Genomic DNA, 18,115 nt, shown 5'->3' with positions numbered 1-18,115 from the left:
ATGCACATAGATCTCATGCATATTCATTGGGGAAATCCTGAAAACCCAACTGGATTGCGGCCCTCGAGGAGGGACTTTGAGACTCCTGGTCTATGCCCAGTGGAGTTTATTGTCTAGTTGACAGAGAGACACCGAGAACAGGAGAAAAAGGCGGACAGATGTAAAGTAGGGAAGACACATGGATCTTGATATGCAAACAGGTGGTTAGACCAGTGTTTCATCTCTTTCTCTTTTTGCCTTTCACCCAATTACAAATGACAGTGTTGCAGTTGAATTGTGATGGAATCTGTAGTAGAATTTTGTAATGGGAATGGGGGGAGAGGACCAGATGCACTAGTTTGGGAAGATCTTGCCTAGCATTTGGTGCAGCAAGACAGAAGGTATGAGACTGGGATTTGGCAATGAAGATAACGTCTGAAGCAGTAGTTCTGGGGCCACATGGATCATGCCACAAACTCAACAAATATTTTCACATGGATTAAGCTCTCTCTCTCTGTATTCCAAAATAAGATGAAGATTACCTTATGAATACTAGGATGTCTAGATTCTGCTAAAAAAAATAATAACCCCAACCTTTCCTAGAATTAATTAAAGCTGAAACCTGAATACCTTTTTTGATCCTTTCCATTGGTAGATTCCCTGTATGATATTGAAGTAAAGATATTTAGAATGATTGGGTCTGATATTCAGAGCGATTTAAGCAGGGCAGAGAGCCTCTGGCCTGCTTAAATCACCCATTGACGGCTAAACTGTGATATTCAGCAACACTAAGCCAGGCAATACTGCTAAACATTGACTTTGACCTGCCCCCAAAAAGTAGGCTGGTCAGGGGCAGGCCAGAGGGCAATGCTGGGGAGGAACTGGAGCTTATGCAAGCTCTGGCGATATTCAGCAAAGGCCTACATATAAGCCTTACTTTCTGATCAGTGCCTGAGGGCTGACAGGAAAGTGAGGCTTGACAGCTCAGACCTGTCAGAAAATTATGCCGCCATCAACCCCCCAACACCCCCCTCCAGACACCCTCCCCCTGCAGTAGGAGAGATGCCCAATCCTTCCTGCTGGCAAGCAACACTCCCCCCCCCCCCAGCAATGGGAGAGATGCCCACTCCCTCCTGCCACCGATGTCAAGCAGTGCCCCCTCCCCCCCTGGGCAGTGGGAGAGATGCCCACTCCTTCCCATCACCATGCAACCCCCCTTTGCCTCTGACAACTCCCTATCCCTGTCCCCTCCCCCTTACCTTGTTTAGGAGGGCTGGCCGGAGTAATTTCCATCAGTTTTTAACAGAAGTTTTGAGAATCTAGCCCTTTTTGCATTAATCACTGGCATGAGCCTTTAGACTGATATGATCACCATTGCTGCAGCTGTCTTTTGACCCCAATAATCTTTAAAATCTTAGTGGCACTCCTCCGTTCAACTCTAAAAGAAGAGCGAAGGATGCAATTGCCGCCTCCTGCCTGACAAGTTAAATTAGAGAGGACCCATTACATTGAACGATGCGATTAGTAATGTTCTGAGATTGCGTCTGCTTATTGACAATTTATTATTTTCGAGATGAAGGCAGATGGTGAAGCAGAGTGATATTTTTTCCCTGCTAAAAGATTTATAAACCTAGCAGCATGTGCGTAGCAGTGATGAAAGCATGGAGGGAGGCAGGGGGAAAGTATTTGGTAAGCTGCAATATTGGGTGTGGAGGATTGGGTCACTGAGAGGGGATAATTGGATTTGCTTTGAAGAAAAAAAAAAATCATGAGCCGCCTGTCAGCTGCATGTGAGGGAAAAATGATTTATGGAGCACCGATCTCATACAGAGATGATCACCTAACCCATCATCTCCTGCTGATGGGACATTTCTCTTCAGCCTCAACATGTTTGATAGTCCTTTTTTTTAATCACTGCAAAATCAATATATATATATTTTTAAGGACATGGAATGGCGATAAATCACCGGTTAGAACGATCAAAGGTAGTGATTATTTGTGGCAGTGAGATGTCTCCTCACTGACTTATGCCAATATCAGCGTAATAAAACTAAACCCAGAACTCTGCTCATTCCACCTTTCCCGTCTCTCCATTGATGTGTTTATCCCGATGCAGCTTTCAAGCAGCTGTCATTATTTGCATAAGTTCACCTTTCCATTTCAATAGCATCCACTATGCTTCTTTAGTGCTCATTAATAATAACTGTCCCCCCATCTCGGGGGAAGGGGGAGGAAGGGAGGAATAAATATCCATAATTTGCCTCTGTTTTCATTTCAGTTGTGTGGTGGATGAGATGGACTTCTCAGCCATGGAACTGGATGAAGCGCTCAGGAAGTTTCAGGCGCATATCCGGGTTCAAGGGGAAGCTCAGAAAGTGGAACGACTCATTGAAGCCTTTAGGTAGGGCTAGTTGACAGCAAAACATTTAAACTACTGTATCTGATATCTCGTGCTATATTTTGGGGTGCATTCTACACTGAATCACTTTGGGCCTTCATTAAAATCTGTCAAATATAAAAGACATCAGGAACGACACCTTTCAATACCTGGGTGCTAAAATCTGGAATGCTCTTCCAGCGGTAATTAGAAGTATACCGATCTATTTTATAAATTACTGAAAACCTGCCTCTTTGAACAGTGGGCTTCACTCAAACCATGATGTTTAGCAATATTATTTATAATTTTCAGTATTTTTGTTCTTGTAAATGTTTGTAATCTTTTGTAGACTGCTTTGAATCCAGTAGGAGATGTAGCAGTGTATTAGCATTAGCATTTAGTCAGCTCTTATCCAACATAACCCTCACTGATTATCATTGGGATTTTTTTTTAATTTTTTGTTTATGATGTTGGGTGGGAATGGGAGAAAAGAAAGGAGATCAAATTATATTCTATAGTTTCCTAACAGAAAAATTCCAAACCAAGACAAAAAAATATTTATAGTGGATTATTTTTATTTATTAAAAAAAAAGCTTATATATCATTTCCCTGACACGTCATGCATCCAAATAGTTTGCAAAATAAAAGCCCGCAGAGGGCCATTTTCGATAGGACGTCTAAGTCCGACTTTGAACGTCTCCCACAAGATGTCCTAAAGTCAGGGCAGGAAAACAACCGTTTTTGAAACCGCAAAACATCCAACTTTTTTTTTCAAAAATGACCCATCTACTCATAGATGTTCTGGCCCTTAGGACGTCTGTCTTTTTCTGCCATTTTCAAAAATCAAAATGTTCAAATTCAAAACATCCAAAATAAGCCCTTTTGGACGTGAGAGGGGGCAACATTTTAATGGACTGGCTACCCAGAACAGTTGGGAACTGCTGTGAACTTCACATAATAGGAGCCTACCTAAAACCTACTAAACCCACCTGTCTTAACACCCTTATGGCTGCAGGTGTCACCTATATGGCAGTACAGAAGGTTTTGGTGGGCTCACACTTTCCACCATAAATGTACTGGGTAAGGTGGGAAATGGGCCAGGATACACCTCTCTATGGTTCATTACACTGCCCTATTCCACAACAGAAAGACAACACACCCCCACGTGTGACAATACAGAAACCAAAAGAGAGTGGAGAAGAGACAATGCTCGTCAGACTCAAGAACAAAAGGATTAGAGACTCTCTTATAGGCTTATATCATTTTTGTATATATGTTTTAATGGTTCATATGTTTTTAATAAATTGATTGTAAATCTTGATGCAGTAAAAAATTGATCCACCATTGTAGCCATTCTACACCAAATTGTACACCAAATTCTACACAAAATTGTAGCAATTCTACACCACTCAGGATTTTATAGACTTCAATTATATCTCCCCTTAGCTGTCTCTTTTCCAGGTTGAAGAGCCCTAACCTTTTTAGTCTTTCCTCATACAAGAGGAGTTCCATTCCCTTTATCATCTTGGTCGCTCTTCTTTGAACTTTTTCTAGTGCCGCTATATCTTTTTTGAGATAAGGAGGCCAGAACTGAACGCAATACTCAATGGTGAGGTCACACCATTTAGCGATACCGAGGTATTATAACATTCTTAGTCTTGTTAACCATTCCTTTTCTAATTCCTAGCATCTTGTTTTTCCTTCTTGTCCGCCACCACACATTGGGTGGAAGGCTGCAGCGTATTGTCTACGATGACACCCAGATCGTTTTCTTGGGCGCTAACCCCCAAGTGGACCCTAGCATCCAGTAACTATGATTTGGGTTATTTTTCCCAATGTGTGCATCAATTTGCAATTGTCCACATTAAATTTGCTTATGAGATATTTAATAAATAGTGTTTGAAAAAATAAAAGTTCAGAAACTTTGAGAAGATCCTTCGTATATCTAAATATTTATTACATTCTTAAAGACAAGATTTATAGTAATTCTACATAACTGTATTATATTCCTGGTAGCCTTTTTGTTAGCTGTATCTTGGAAATTCTACAGGTTTAGAACTATAAGGAAACATGGTACAGTTAGAAAAATTATGAGGGAAATAAAACAGATCAATAGACTTATGTGTAAGATCATTACAGACTATTACTACTATTCATTATTTCTATAGCGCTGTACATTTTTAACATACAATAGACAGTCCCTGCTCAGAAGAGCTTACAATCTAATTTAGACAGGACATTTCAGGGTTGGGGAGATTATGGTAGAGGAAATGATACAGTGGGTCTAGGTATCTGAGAGTAGCGAGTGGGAGTTTCAAATAAGTGGGCCTTTAGCTTGGATTTGAACACTGCCAGGGATGGCACATGGCCTTTCCGCGTTTTACCACACCCAGACATGAACTAGCTGTAGTCCAGCAATTTTTCACTCCAGCTTATATTGAGTCCCTTCAAGAATGACAGAGAAAAATGGTACCCACAAGTATGAAAATTAAGAGGTAAACTTAGCTTTATCAGAAGCCACTGAACCCAGAAAATGCAAAGATTTCTTACTTCTGTATGCCATTATTTTACGATATGAGTAACAGTCCTTAAGTTCTCTGAAGGAGTTAGAGTCAAGATTAGCTTTTGTCCATTTATGAAAATTATCACCCCTAGTTTCTTCAGGGCTAGATTCGATAACTGGCACCGATATCAGTGGCCACCTTAAAAGCAGCTGCAGATCACATGTCAATCATGCATCGGTGCCAGTTTCAAAATCATGCCTATGGGAAAGATAAGCGCCAGAAATGTAGGTCAGGGTTTTCTGAGCCTATGTTTTTGGCGCCTTTCTTTGCGTGAATCACGCTTATGAAGGTACTTTAGGCTGCCTAACACCACTTCCGGCTTTGGCCACGCCTACTTTGGCATTCAGCAGCCTAAAGCACCTACGTAGATGTCATTCCAACACCTTTTATTTATGCCCCAGTAGGCACATCAACCTCGCTGGGTTTTTTTGCCGTTTCTAACGGCATTCTTCAATTAACTTAGGTGCCGGTAGTGCACCGGTTTTAGAATTCTCCCCCTCATTGGTTTATTTTGACACTACCCATTTTCTAGAAACACAGAAACTGATGGCAGATAAAGACCAAATGACCCATCCAATCTGCCCATCTACAGCATCCACTATCTCCTCCTCTCCCTAAGGGATCCCACATGCCTGCCCCAAACTTTCTTCATTTCAGACACAGTCTGAGTGTCCACCACCTCTACTGGGAGACTATTCTGCATATCTACCATTCTATCTGTAACCCAGGAGTTTTGAGGCAGTTCAGGAACCCTGATACATCTTCATTCTTGCTTTTCTGTGATTCTTTTCTTTCTGCATTCCCTCCAGCCAGCGATACTGTATCTGTAATCCAGGAGTTGTGAGGCAGTTCAGGAACCCTGATACCATCTTCATTCTCGCTTTTGCCATCATTCTTCTGAACACTGACATGTACAGTCCAAACGTGAAACCAGAACGCAAAATGAAGTTGGAGGACTTTGTCAAAAATTTAAGGGGTAAGCAGGCAATGAATATTACTTCGACTATTTGTCATCCCAATTATGTTGCTGAGATTGTACTAGTGCTAAAGAGAAAAGATGAATGGATATGATGATATAGTTAGACACTGGGGAAACATTGATCTGGATAATTAAGGTAACTGCTTGTTGAGCTTGAGCCTACTGAAAACATAACTGTATAAGCAAAGCTTGAAGACAATTGAATGAGGGCTGATCTGGATTTACCCTGACATGTCCTCTTTTTAAAGGACTGTCGTGACACCTTGCTAACCTGTAAGAAGTTTGTCTGGGTTTTTGGCTGAGGGCTGTGTCTGGGAGGGCCTCTGAGCATGCGTGGATATGACACAATGACGTGAAAAACATAGTGAAACACAAGCCACATTATTTGATTTGCATAATAGTGAGGTGCTTTGCATACATTTGCATGCTTTGGATCAAATTATTATTTGCTCATTTTGTGATAAAATAACAAGCACCAAGGTAAAAGTAATGTGCAATATTGTCAATTAGCACATTATTTAGCAAAACTCTTTCATTACTCCTTCAACGAATATTAGTATATTTTCTCTCACCCTCCATACCGACTTAGTAGCTAAAATAATAGAAACATAGAAGCATGATGGCAAATAAAAGCCAAATGGCCCTTCCAGTCTGCCCATCCACAGCATCCACTACGAGGGGCCACTGAAGAGTTCTCAGCCCAAACAACAAAGTTGGGACAGTCTCCATCGAGACCTATATACTTAGGGGCAAATTCTATAAATGGCGTCCCAATTGTAGGCAGCGATAGGCGTCCTACCGCTATTTAACGAGCCAATCAGGAAGCACATAAAAAAACACCACAAAGCAGGCTGCCTACATTGTAGGCACTTTCGTGAGCCTAGGGGAGGCATGGGCGTGCTAGCCTACATTTCAAATAGACACGGCCACTGAACTGATCGCGGCAAGAGAATCTCCCTGCTGTGATCAATTTAGCGACCGCAAAAAGGAATCCATCCCACCACAAAGTCGGCCGGTAGGAGGGATGCCCAGCCACTCCTGCCAGAACCACAAATGTCTGCAGCAGGAGGAGTGCCCAATTCCTCCTGCCAACACCTCCTGAAGATCACAAGCAGGAGGGATGCCCAGTTCCTCCTGCTGGAACCCCCCCTTCCCGAAGATCAACAGCAGGAGGGATTATTTTCAGGGTTTGCAGCAGGAGGGATTGGGATCCCTCCTGTGCAGACAGTGTGTGGGGGAGGGGGTTGGGGGTGGCAATGGGAAGGAGTGGGCATCTCTTCTACTGGCCAGCTTCATGGAGAGACGTGTTCCCAGCCGCTAAACTGATCGCCACAGGGAGATTCACTTGCAGCGATCAGCTCAGCGGCAACATGATTCTCTAACCGGCGCCTGTGACATGGATGCCAGTTAGAGAATCGAGATGGTTATAAGAGGTTAGGCATCAGTCTTTCAGGTCAGACATGATTCTATATAAGACACCTGTGTGCGATTCTCAAAAGCCGCGTAGGCAGCTGCTGAGACTGAGAGTCCTATACAGAATCCAGCCCTTAGTCCAGTGATTTTCTACTTTTTTCATTCCTTCGGAAATATATAGAATGAAAAAAGTGGAAAATTGCTGGACTGAGTCCTCGATGGAGACTATCCCAACTTTGTTGGTTGGGCTGAAACTTTTCAGCGACCCCTTGTATATAGAAACATAATGGCAGATATTTAATAAATGGCTCGAATACTATTTACATTGTTCCAGAAAATGCCATGGACAAAAGTTTTCCATTATTATTAAATTTTCTCTTTAAATTAAGTCTACATCGTGTCCATCAAACAAACTTCAGTGATTCCTTTCAGCTAAATACCACTTCAGACAACACTTTGGCTTCTAGCTGCTGTCAAAATAGGGTACAGTCAATAACCTAATGCACCAAGACGGCAGTTCTATAAACTGGCACCCCAAAATAACTCAATTAGTAAAAAATCTCTAATGGTGCTTAGGCACAGCTAAGCTGTTATAGAATAAGGCATAGGGTGGTATTGGCCACTTATATCAACTCGATGGCACCTCAGAGCACAATGTTATGCACACAACTTATATTATTCTGTATACAGCACACATCACTAGGCAAAACTCCCATGACACACCTATGATCTGCCCATGTTAATGCCCCCAGTTGTGTGCTAATGGACTTATAGATACATTTAATAGAATAGTGGCTAGTGCTTATGCACCTAACTGTCAATTATTAGCTCTAATCATACATGTAAGAGCAATTATTCTATAAATATGTGTGTATTATTGGCACCTAATTTTAGGCGCACAACCTTATGTGTCCACCACCTCTACTGGGAGACTATTCCACATATCTACCAACCTACATGTAACCCAGGAGTTGCCATTCATATATTTTTCTAGTGCCCTAGAAGCTAGGTAAAAGAATCCGATGAAAAGAGCTATCAAGAATTGTTACGAGAAATAACTAGTAAATCAACCCCAAAAGTGGAGGAAAAACCCAAAGAAAATCCAATAGTGCAGTCAAAGGTTTTTATTGTATTTTTTTTTTTTTTAAATACTTAAAGCCTGCATTATCCCATGGTTCTAAGTGGGGGTATAATTAGGTAAAACATACATAATAAAATCATACCACAATATAAAAATAACAAATAAAATCATAAAACATGTCAAATGACTCGGTTCATGTCATAATATCAAAAGACTCGACATGGCCGTGATTCAGCAAAACATATGCCTGTGTCAGGAGTCCTAATGAACATTATAAATAATTACAAATAGATGATGATTAATAAACAAATAGAAGATTAAATAAATTTTTGCATATAAACAAAATACAGGGTGGGCCAAAGTAAGTATACAGTATTTATTCATTATTTCTTTTTACTTTACAGGTATTGAATAGATATAATACTGTACTTGAATGATATCAAGTAAAAGCGAAATGATGTAACTGATACAAAAACTTCACAGAAATGTTATTCATGACGCCTATAAAATAAAAAGAAATAATGAATAAATACTGTATACCTACCTTTTTTGACCCACCCTGTATATATGAGAGTGGTTTGAAAAGTTTGGTAAAAGAGCAAGTTAAACAAAGTAGTCTCCATCAAGGGCTATACACTTACCCCCTCTTCTACGAAACGGCGATAGCAGTTTCTAGCGCAGAAAGCCGGGCTGAATGGCCCGCGCTGCTCCTGACGCTCATTTTGTTCCTATGAGCGTCGGGAGCAGCGCGGACCATTCAGCGCGGCTCCCTGCGCTAGAAACTGCTATCGCAGTTTCGTAGAAGAGGGGGTTAATTCAGCGAGTTTCCTGTTTTTTATGCCACAGCAGAATCTGTACCACAGCTTTGTAATAGGGGTCCATATTGAGGTAGATTAAATATTTAAAATAAGCAAACGCAAGATGTACTAGACGTAGGGATCTCAAAGTCCCTCCTTGAGGGCAGCAATCCAGTCGGGTTTTCAGGATTTCCCCAATGAATATGAATTGAAATCAGTGCATGCACATAGATCTCATGCATATTCATTGGGGAAATCCTGAAAATCTGACTGGATTACAGCCCTCAAGGAGGGACTTTGAGACCCCTGGGATTAAGAGATCATAATGTAAATAAAAGCAAAAACCTAGATTTTGCTAGAAATCTGAATATCATTCCGAATACCACAAAATCACTAATACATGAACACTAGGTAATGATTCGAAAAAACAAGACAACAGCATTTACTCTGAAAAACAATATAAATACCATAAATGATTTGTAACTAATACATGAACACCAGTCAATGATTCAAAATAAGAAAACCATTATCCTTCTTTGTTGTTCATGATTGTTAAAGCAAATAGATTCTAGTTTATCTTTAGTTGTGACCTTGTGAAGAGGCTCAAGCAGTTAAGCTGGTGATGATACGAATATGATACTGCTAGAAAGTTCAGTAATGAGAATTGTCGCTTCCCTCAGGCGTGGATGACGGTGAAGATATCCCACGGGAGATGCTGATTGGGATTTACGAACGAATCCGCAAGCGTGAACTCAAGACAAACGAAGATCACGTCTCCCAGGTTCAAAAGGTGGAAAAACTCATTGTGGGCAAGAAACCAGTAAGTTAATGACCTGTTCTTAGCACAATAGAGATGAACAAGGACAACCCTCTCAGAGAAGAGGTGGCACACACTTTAATTTTACAAGCAGTTAAAAATGCAAATAAACTTCAACTAAGTTTTCATTTTGTTATTCTTTCTCTTCATAAGAGAACAAATGCCTGCCTAGTAGAAATGGGTAACCACAACAAGTGAAAAACCTCAGTATTTCACTATTCCAAAGGACAAACCACCAGTGGTGTAGTAAGAGGGGTGCAGGGGGATGGCCCACCCTGGGTGCAGTCTTCCTAAGGGTGTGGCATCCTTCCTCCTCTCTGCCCTCCCCACCTCCATTCCTCTCCTTGCCTTTCCCTGGCGCTTTCTGACACATCTTCCGGGACATGTGCAACACCGACGTGGGCATGCTGCGCACATGCATGGTGGGGGGGATAGGGAAGGGGGACAAAGTGGAGTAGGTTTATTAATAACATAAAAAATCATAAAACTGAGTCCATAAAAACATAAATAGCTGGAAATGGTACAAAGTCCCAAATATGTACCAGTCTCTTTGAAAATCAGTTGGTCACTTGTACATGAGAAATTTCACCTTGATGTACACGATGATATCCGACAATGGTGACCTACATCCAGTGTATCAAGTCAGCTGACAAATGGTGTAACAGCAAGATTGATACAATAGATGGATTGGACCCTATATGGTCCGTGTTTCAGCATATCAAAATTCCTTTATCAGGGGTCCATCACTGGACTCCATATATTCCAACCAATAGCTTCCCTGTAATCTGGAAATGTCCAGAATCTCTTACTTTTGTACTCTGCGTAGAACCGCAAGGTATTGGCGGAATAAAAGAAACTAATGTAATGTATTTGTTTGTGGTTTGCCGAGTAGAAATGCACATCCAAAGCTTTGAATTGGAACATGTAGGTTTGGATTCCAAACCTACATGGTGTCCAAATTTGAGTGCTGGAAAAAAATGGCCCTATTCTATAAAAGCTACTCCAAGTTCTGAGTACTTTATAAAATTATAAAATAGCGCTTAGAATCCATTCCTGCACTTATATTTGCACCAGCCGAAACATGGTGCAAATTCCAGCATGCCGCAACTTTGGCACTATTCTGTAACTCTGTGAGCAATGTTTTGAAAAGCGCCTGCCCTGCCCTAGCCACACCCCCTTTTGAGTTGAACATTAGGGAATTTAGGTGTGAAAGGTTATAAAATAGTGTAGGAAGACGTACACACAAATGATTAATAATTCAAATTAACTGATCAATTTATTGCAATTAATCAGCTCACAAGTCAGTTACTTTGTACATACATCTTCTGTTGGCACACAAATTTGGGTGCCTTATATAGAATCCAAGGTATATTCAGTCTTTACATAAGAGTACGTTAGCTAGATTGTGAGCCCACCGGGACAGAGAGGGAAAGTGCTTGAGTACCTGATTGTAAAACCGCTTAGATAACCTTGATAGGCGGTATATAAAATCCTAATAAACTTGAAACTTGAAACTAGTAAAGGAGGTGGCCTAGTGGTTAGAGCTGTTGCCAAGCAATCCCAACCTGCTCCAAGTCACTTAACACTTCATTATCACAGTAAGATTATGAGCTTGCCAGGACAGGCAGGGAAAATTCTTAAGAGTACCTGATTACCATTCAATGAATTGTAAACCATGTTGGGTGAATCTCTTCCTGAAAAGGCAGTTAATATATCTAAAAAGATACATAAGATTATTGATTTTTTCATGAACAATAGAATGTTCCATTCATCTCGCATGTGTCGATTCATCCGGCAGCTTCGTCTCCTCAAGGTTTTAATATTAAAGTATCTGCACTTTTATTGGCCGCTGTTGACGAGGCATCTTGTTGCAGAGTGATGCCTTAGATAAAGCACGTCTTAACTTCTTGTCATCAGTTATACTAAGTCACCAGGGTATAAGGTACAATTTATTTTCTGTTCCCTTCAATTTTCCATTTGCCAACACTCTTTTCCACTTTAGGAGAAAGGGATGATCAGATGAGCTGAAGTCTTCATGGTTGAAAATGGTTCATATTAATAGATACAAATTGGATCATTTTATATTAGATCGCCTCGATTGAAAGCCCAAACAGGCAACTATTTTGAGGCTATTTTATATAGACACATGTGTGCCTATGGTGGTTAATTTAGAAGTACTACTCATGTTTTGGATGTCTGAAAACCGGCATTTACATTAGATATCCATATTGCAGGGAAGCCAATATCCTCATTTTATAAAGCAGAATATGTACATCTAAAACTTGTGGTACAGCCATAGGGCAAGGGGATGTGGTCTGGGCATATTTTAGGCAGGACAAGGGAGGGGCCAAAATATGGATATCCAACTTCATTTGCAGAAGAGGAAGGGACAGCCATGCCCAAAAAGACAGACCTCCATATTTAGACCTGGAACTAGGAAAGATACTCCAGTTGAACAACTCCAATCCAGTCTCTTCCAAGAATGTACAAGTACACATGCACATATACACCCTTGCAATTTAAAAACAGCCATTTCTTGCATGTAAAACTTGCTTTATACGAGAATAGTGCTTCATAAGATTATTCCCTAAATTGGTTTGTGCAGGAAAGAGATAAATCTACTTTTGTCAGTGTTTCTCAGGTATTGTTCAGTTCTAAAGTATCAACCACATGATTATTTGATATTGCATTACTTCTTGCTTCACCGTTAAACGAAGTCCTTTAGAAAAACTTACCATCCCCTTCCTCCTACCGTAATCTCCCCAACCCTGTAATGTCCTGTCTAAATTAGATTGTAAGCTAGTAGTAGTAGCAGCTTAGAAAGACTACAGATGCAAAATAGCCATTCAGACAAAGGATGTGCATTTGTTTAAAAACTATTATAAAACATGACAAATGAAGGTATGTTTGGTTTCTTCAAACTAACTGAATGGCTGCATGATCCAAAAATAATCTGTTTTGAGCCTGGGAACATGTCATATTTCTTCTTAGCAGACATAAAAGAAGCGCCTTAGGGAGAGACAACAAAGAAACAGGAGTCACTTCACCAATTATGTTGAAACTTTTTGACAAACAGCAAAACAAATTTACCGTACTCCTGCCTCATTTCTTCCAAATCCCATGGATGATGATGTCAGCAGGAAACTGAAATTTCTTTCCTGTTCAGAGGAATAGGGTGATTTGTCAGCTGCAGATTAGGCAAATTAAAAAAAAAAAAGAATTGAAAATTGAAACAATATAATTATCCTTGCACAGAAACAAAGCAAGTAATGGGTCAGGCAGAAGTAGAGAGAGACTGGGCTGCCCAACTTAGTCTGTGTATCAGAAAAAAAATAACCTGAGGCCACATGTACTACAGTTGTGGACTCTACATTAGCAGACAGACAAGCTTTGACAGTAAAAGAGGAGAGGAAAGGCAAACAAAAGACACACACACACTCAGTCTGCTATTAAGGGCTTAATTTTATAACAGGGTACCAATGTGAATCCAAAAAGGTGCCTATTTTATAAAAGTCCTTTAGATAAGTTCACTCAATATATCAAAAAAAATCTTCAATGCAACTAAATAAATAGAGTTGACTTAATAAAGTTTTGGAGCCCTCATATCAGAGGCTTATAGTTAAAGCCACTTAGGACTGCCTTCTATAAATATAATCATCAGTCCCACAAAAATCTATCTTAAAAAAATCAGTGCTAAAATCCAGTGCTTAATTTTTTTTAATTGTACAGTCCAATAATCCAAAAATAGGTGAAAAAAAAAAATCAAATCTTACTTAATTGAATCGGAATCTTCGGAGCACCAACACAATTACGTTTCAGATATAGACTCTGCATCAGGGTTTTTTTTACTCTTTACAAAATATCCAGCTCCAAGAAGATTTCCAAAGATCTTTTAATCAAGTTTCAAGTTTATTAAAAATTTGATGAATCGCTTAATTGAAATTCTGAGCGATGCACAAAATTTAAAATTACAGCTTACAGGGGAACTATGAATCCATTTAGACTAGACGCACGGACATACACTACGAGAGGGAGAAACAGGGTAGAAAATACAATTGTTGATAGAAAGTAAGACAGATAGGGGAAAAACAACAGGAAGGGTTGATGCAGAAAGGTTTAAGATGGAACGGAGGTCAAAGAAGGTTGAGTGATCCTAATCCAATACGTTAGCAGTCAAAAGCATCTTTCTGAGCGATCCATATCTGCTTTGGGGGCCATGAACTCTTATATCTGATTAAAAGATCCTTTGAAATCTTCTTGGAGCCTCTTCATGGTAATTTTGAGTCTTCACGCCATCCTTAGTGTCCATTGCCTTACTTGTGTGGTAGGGTCTTCATGGCACTCTTGATGCCTTTGAGAAATGGTGACTCTAGTAGATATCTACCAGCAAGTTTCAAGCAACTTTGATTAAAAATGGATGGAAAGCCTCACCAGAAAGAGTGCAACATTGTTTGCCCCATTGATTTGAAAGGAAACAAATTAAATGAATGTTCTGAATAATTCAGAATCCAAAAATCAGCCAAACAGGGAATTGATCGGAAAACCAACCAAACCTAAATATTTTTGTGGCTGCATATCCCTGTTTTGTTTTTTTCAGAGCATAAGACAAGGGCTTTGTAGATGTTGACAATATGACAAAAACTAATGAGCTTATCTCCAGCATGATTTGTTGGATAGTACAGGAGGGGTGCATGCCTACAACATTTCATGTACTCTGTGCTGAGCTGAACTACTGGATGCAGTTAGAAAAGACTCATGCCCCCTAATTCTATAAATTTATAAGCTCAAATTTACACTTCCCCCCTTTTTAGAATTAGAATGGACAGCTCGGCATTTAGCTTGTGCTGCCAAGCAGTGTGGGGTTAGTCTCAGTTGTGAGGTTAGTATCAGTTGTATCCATAATTTAATATAATAATTAGATGTTAATTGACATTATTGACCAATTTATTGCTTTAACTGCCTTTAATTGCTATACTATAAGTTGCATGCCCAAAATCCACCCTGTGCAAGTGCAGGGGGCATGGACTTAGGAGAGGCATGGGCAGGCCAAGTCGTTTTTCAGACTACGCTCGTTGTGCACACAGCTTTCTATTGCATTGTTTTGCACTTTTGAGCTTGTGGCTATTAGCAAGACCGGACCCCATAAGAAGATCATTGTCACTACCACTGCCTATGTCTTTTGTGTTGTTATACATTTTATTGTACATACTTCTGCACCATTTTTCAAATAAATTGAATCTCAAGATCATCAGTTCCATGTTTTTTGTCTTTTGCTTTGCGGTCGTTGTTGTGGAACTATCGTGGTGGACCTTTTTTGTGTTTTTGAGCCAAGGACTTGTCAGACAGTTACTCACACTGGTTATAGAATTGCCAATATAAAATTAGTGCTTTGCACACATCATCCCAGCACCTAACTTTGGGTAATCTTTATAGAATTGCCCTTATGGTGCTTGATGTTCTCGGGGATGTGGATGAATGCATGAATGGGGCATGTGTAGCATTTAATTTGCAAACACTGCATACTCTAGCATAAATTCACAATTTTGTCTCTAACCAATGCAATGGAGAGTAGCCAGTGGAGTAGCTTGAGAAACTGGGGAACTGGGTTCAATTCCCACTGCAGCTCATTGGGACTCTGGGCAAGTCACTTAGCCCTCTACTGCCCCAGGTATAAAATAAGTACCTATATGTAAACCGCTTTGATTGTAACCACCAAAAGGCAGAACGTCTTGCCAATTTTGCCTCTTTTGGTGGTTATTTAAAATGGAGAACTCATATTTGGGGGTTTTGTGATCTGTCCTAGTGTTTAAGAATTGCTTACAAAAAAACTTAACAGAAATAAAAGCCAGAAGATGAAAATAAACCTTACAGCTCAAACTCCACAGTTTTGACAATACTTGTGAACATCTCTGTATTTATAGACCTACTCTGCTCTTATTTAGCAAAAAGAATTGCGGGCATAGCAGATTGTATGAGCAGAGATATACAATTGGCTACAAATGACTGGATGCAGAAATACAAATCTTATCATCTGGGACGATTTCCGCTCAAAAGCCGATACATCCTAACCCACTACTGATTGCTAGTTATGAAATCATTTTGTATTACACTTTTGAGAATGTGTCCTTTTCTGTGTAATTATCAATCTGTGGTTTATTTGTGTGGCATTGTGTTGTTTTGGCAATGTCTGTTGTTGGCACGTGGAGCATGTGCTCCAAACTGGTTGCTGCAAGAAAAGGACGGGAAAGAAGATATACAAATCAAGTGCTGCAGATGAAGCTTGTTTGGGGTCTATTATAGCAAAGTACTTAAAGCTACAGTACTAGCAGAATGTACTAAATAACTTGATACTTGAATGAATAGGTTCATTCAGATTAACGTTTTCTGATATATTAGGTTTGCCAGATTTTCCAATCAGAAAATCCGGACTCCTAGGCCCGCCCAGTTCCGCTCATCCCAGCCTGGTTCTACTCTAATCCCACACCCATCCCCACTCTAGCCCCACCCACCACTGCTTGTTCTTGTCGAGCAGGGAGGAAGGCCACGTGATGATTTCACGTGCACGCTTGATGTCATCGCGTGGCAGCTGCGCATGCCTGGACTTCCAGCCTGGCACAATTTGAGGAGGTTTTTAAAACCCTGACAAAGTGCTGGGTTTTGAAAAGCCTCAAAAGGAGGACATGTCCAGGGAAATCCGGACGTCTGGTATCCCTATGATTTATGTTTCTTCCTCCATTTTGATTTTTAAGTTTTTGGCTTGCAGTTCATTCAGAACCAGTGATGAGATCCTGGTGTCTTGAGGCTTATAACCACGCAGGGATGTTTTAATAAACCCTCCCTCTCACTGTTTCTAGTATGGTCATTACGTCAAGGGTCCAGAGCACCAGGGACTCTTTATGGAATCTTGTATTAGGGGCAGTACCACTATTGACCGCAGCGTCCTCCCCAACTCCTTAGGAGCTGTGACTGCTACCTCCACAAAATCCCCAGGACCAGCCTTTCCAGACAATTGGAAGGAATCAAAGGCTGACCATTTTCAGTTTAAGTAAATTATGGTGTATCTTTGTAGACCTTTTTAACAATCCATGGAGAAGTCACCAGCAATTGTAAAGTATGAACATCATCAGATGTTGCTAAAGAATAAATTTAGGAAAGGAGGCCTGTAAGACCTTGAAGTGTAGCCATGATCCAGCCATACTCTTCCCCGGCCATGTCTCCTTTTGAGATTCACATACTAGAATTTACGCACACCATTTTATAGTCTGCCATAACTTCTAATTAGTGACAATAAGCATCAATTATTAAGTGTTAATTGCCAATTATCAGTGCCGATTAGCTTGTTAAATTAAGCTGCATGTGAAACTTGGGTCACGCTATATAGAATTCAGGTCTTAGTGCGCAACAACAAGGGGGACCTACATGCGGGCAGAGCATGGGCATGTCACCAAGCGACAAGCGCAACTTATAAAACAATGTTTCCCAAGTCAGTCCAGGTTTACAGGATATCCACAATGAATATACATGAGATTGATTTGAATACAATGGAGACAGTGTATGCAAATCAATCTCATGCATATTCATTGTGGATATCCTGAAAATCTGACTGGCAAGAGGGCACTCCAGGACCGACTTGGGAAACACTGGTATAGAATAATATCGGCTGCATGCATTGTATGGGAAAATTTAGTTGCATCAGCTAACTTTCAGTGCCCCAAAATGGCGTTGCGCTAGTATTCTTATAACTGAGGTATTCCCAGAAATCATTATAAAATTGGCTCTAAGGCCTTGATTCTATAAAAGGCGTTTAAGTCCTAGACGCCATTCCGCATGGTTGTCAATCTATTTATAGAATTGCACCTAGCAGCGCCTAAGCATTCTTAGGCACCAGCAGGCGTTGTATGCTTAGGTGCACTGCCGTTTAAGCCAGGGCTTTCTTGACCTAATGAGTGCACCTATGGTAGGCTCCTACTGGCACCTAAGTGAATTCATGCCCAAACTTTGCCCTGAACCTGCCCCTAACCACATCTACTTGTTAGTAGTTGCCGGTAAGCACCTTGGTGTAGACGTCAACCTCAACAAAGTGGGAGACCCCTACCGAGTTAGACACC

The 18,115-nt window shown here is 40.5% G+C and overlaps 1 protein-coding gene across 9 annotated transcripts in view; it reads left to right on the top strand.

Moving 5' to 3' along the window:
- Nucleotides 1-18,115, top strand: part of IQSEC1 (IQ motif and Sec7 domain ArfGEF 1) — an 819,058-nt gene that overhangs the window by 771,272 nt on the left and 29,671 nt on the right. For all 9 annotated transcript variants that reach the window (XM_033926777.1, XM_033926775.1, XM_033926778.1 and 6 more), the window contains 3 exons: nucleotides 2,258-2,380; nucleotides 5,730-5,896; nucleotides 9,871-10,010. In XM_033926777.1, the coding sequence (XP_033782668.1) occupies nucleotides 2,258-2,380; nucleotides 5,730-5,896; nucleotides 9,871-10,010 (430 nt within the window). The remainder of the gene's footprint in view (nucleotides 1-2,257; nucleotides 2,381-5,729; nucleotides 5,897-9,870; nucleotides 10,011-18,115) is intronic.

Source organism: Geotrypetes seraphini, chromosome 17, assembly GCF_902459505.1.
Source record: "Geotrypetes seraphini chromosome 17, aGeoSer1.1, whole genome shotgun sequence".
Classification (NCBI taxonomy): Eukaryota; Metazoa; Chordata; class Amphibia; order Gymnophiona; family Dermophiidae; genus Geotrypetes; species Geotrypetes seraphini.
Note: the sequence above shows the minus strand (reverse complement) of the source record. Positions and strands in the feature narration are given on the sequence as shown.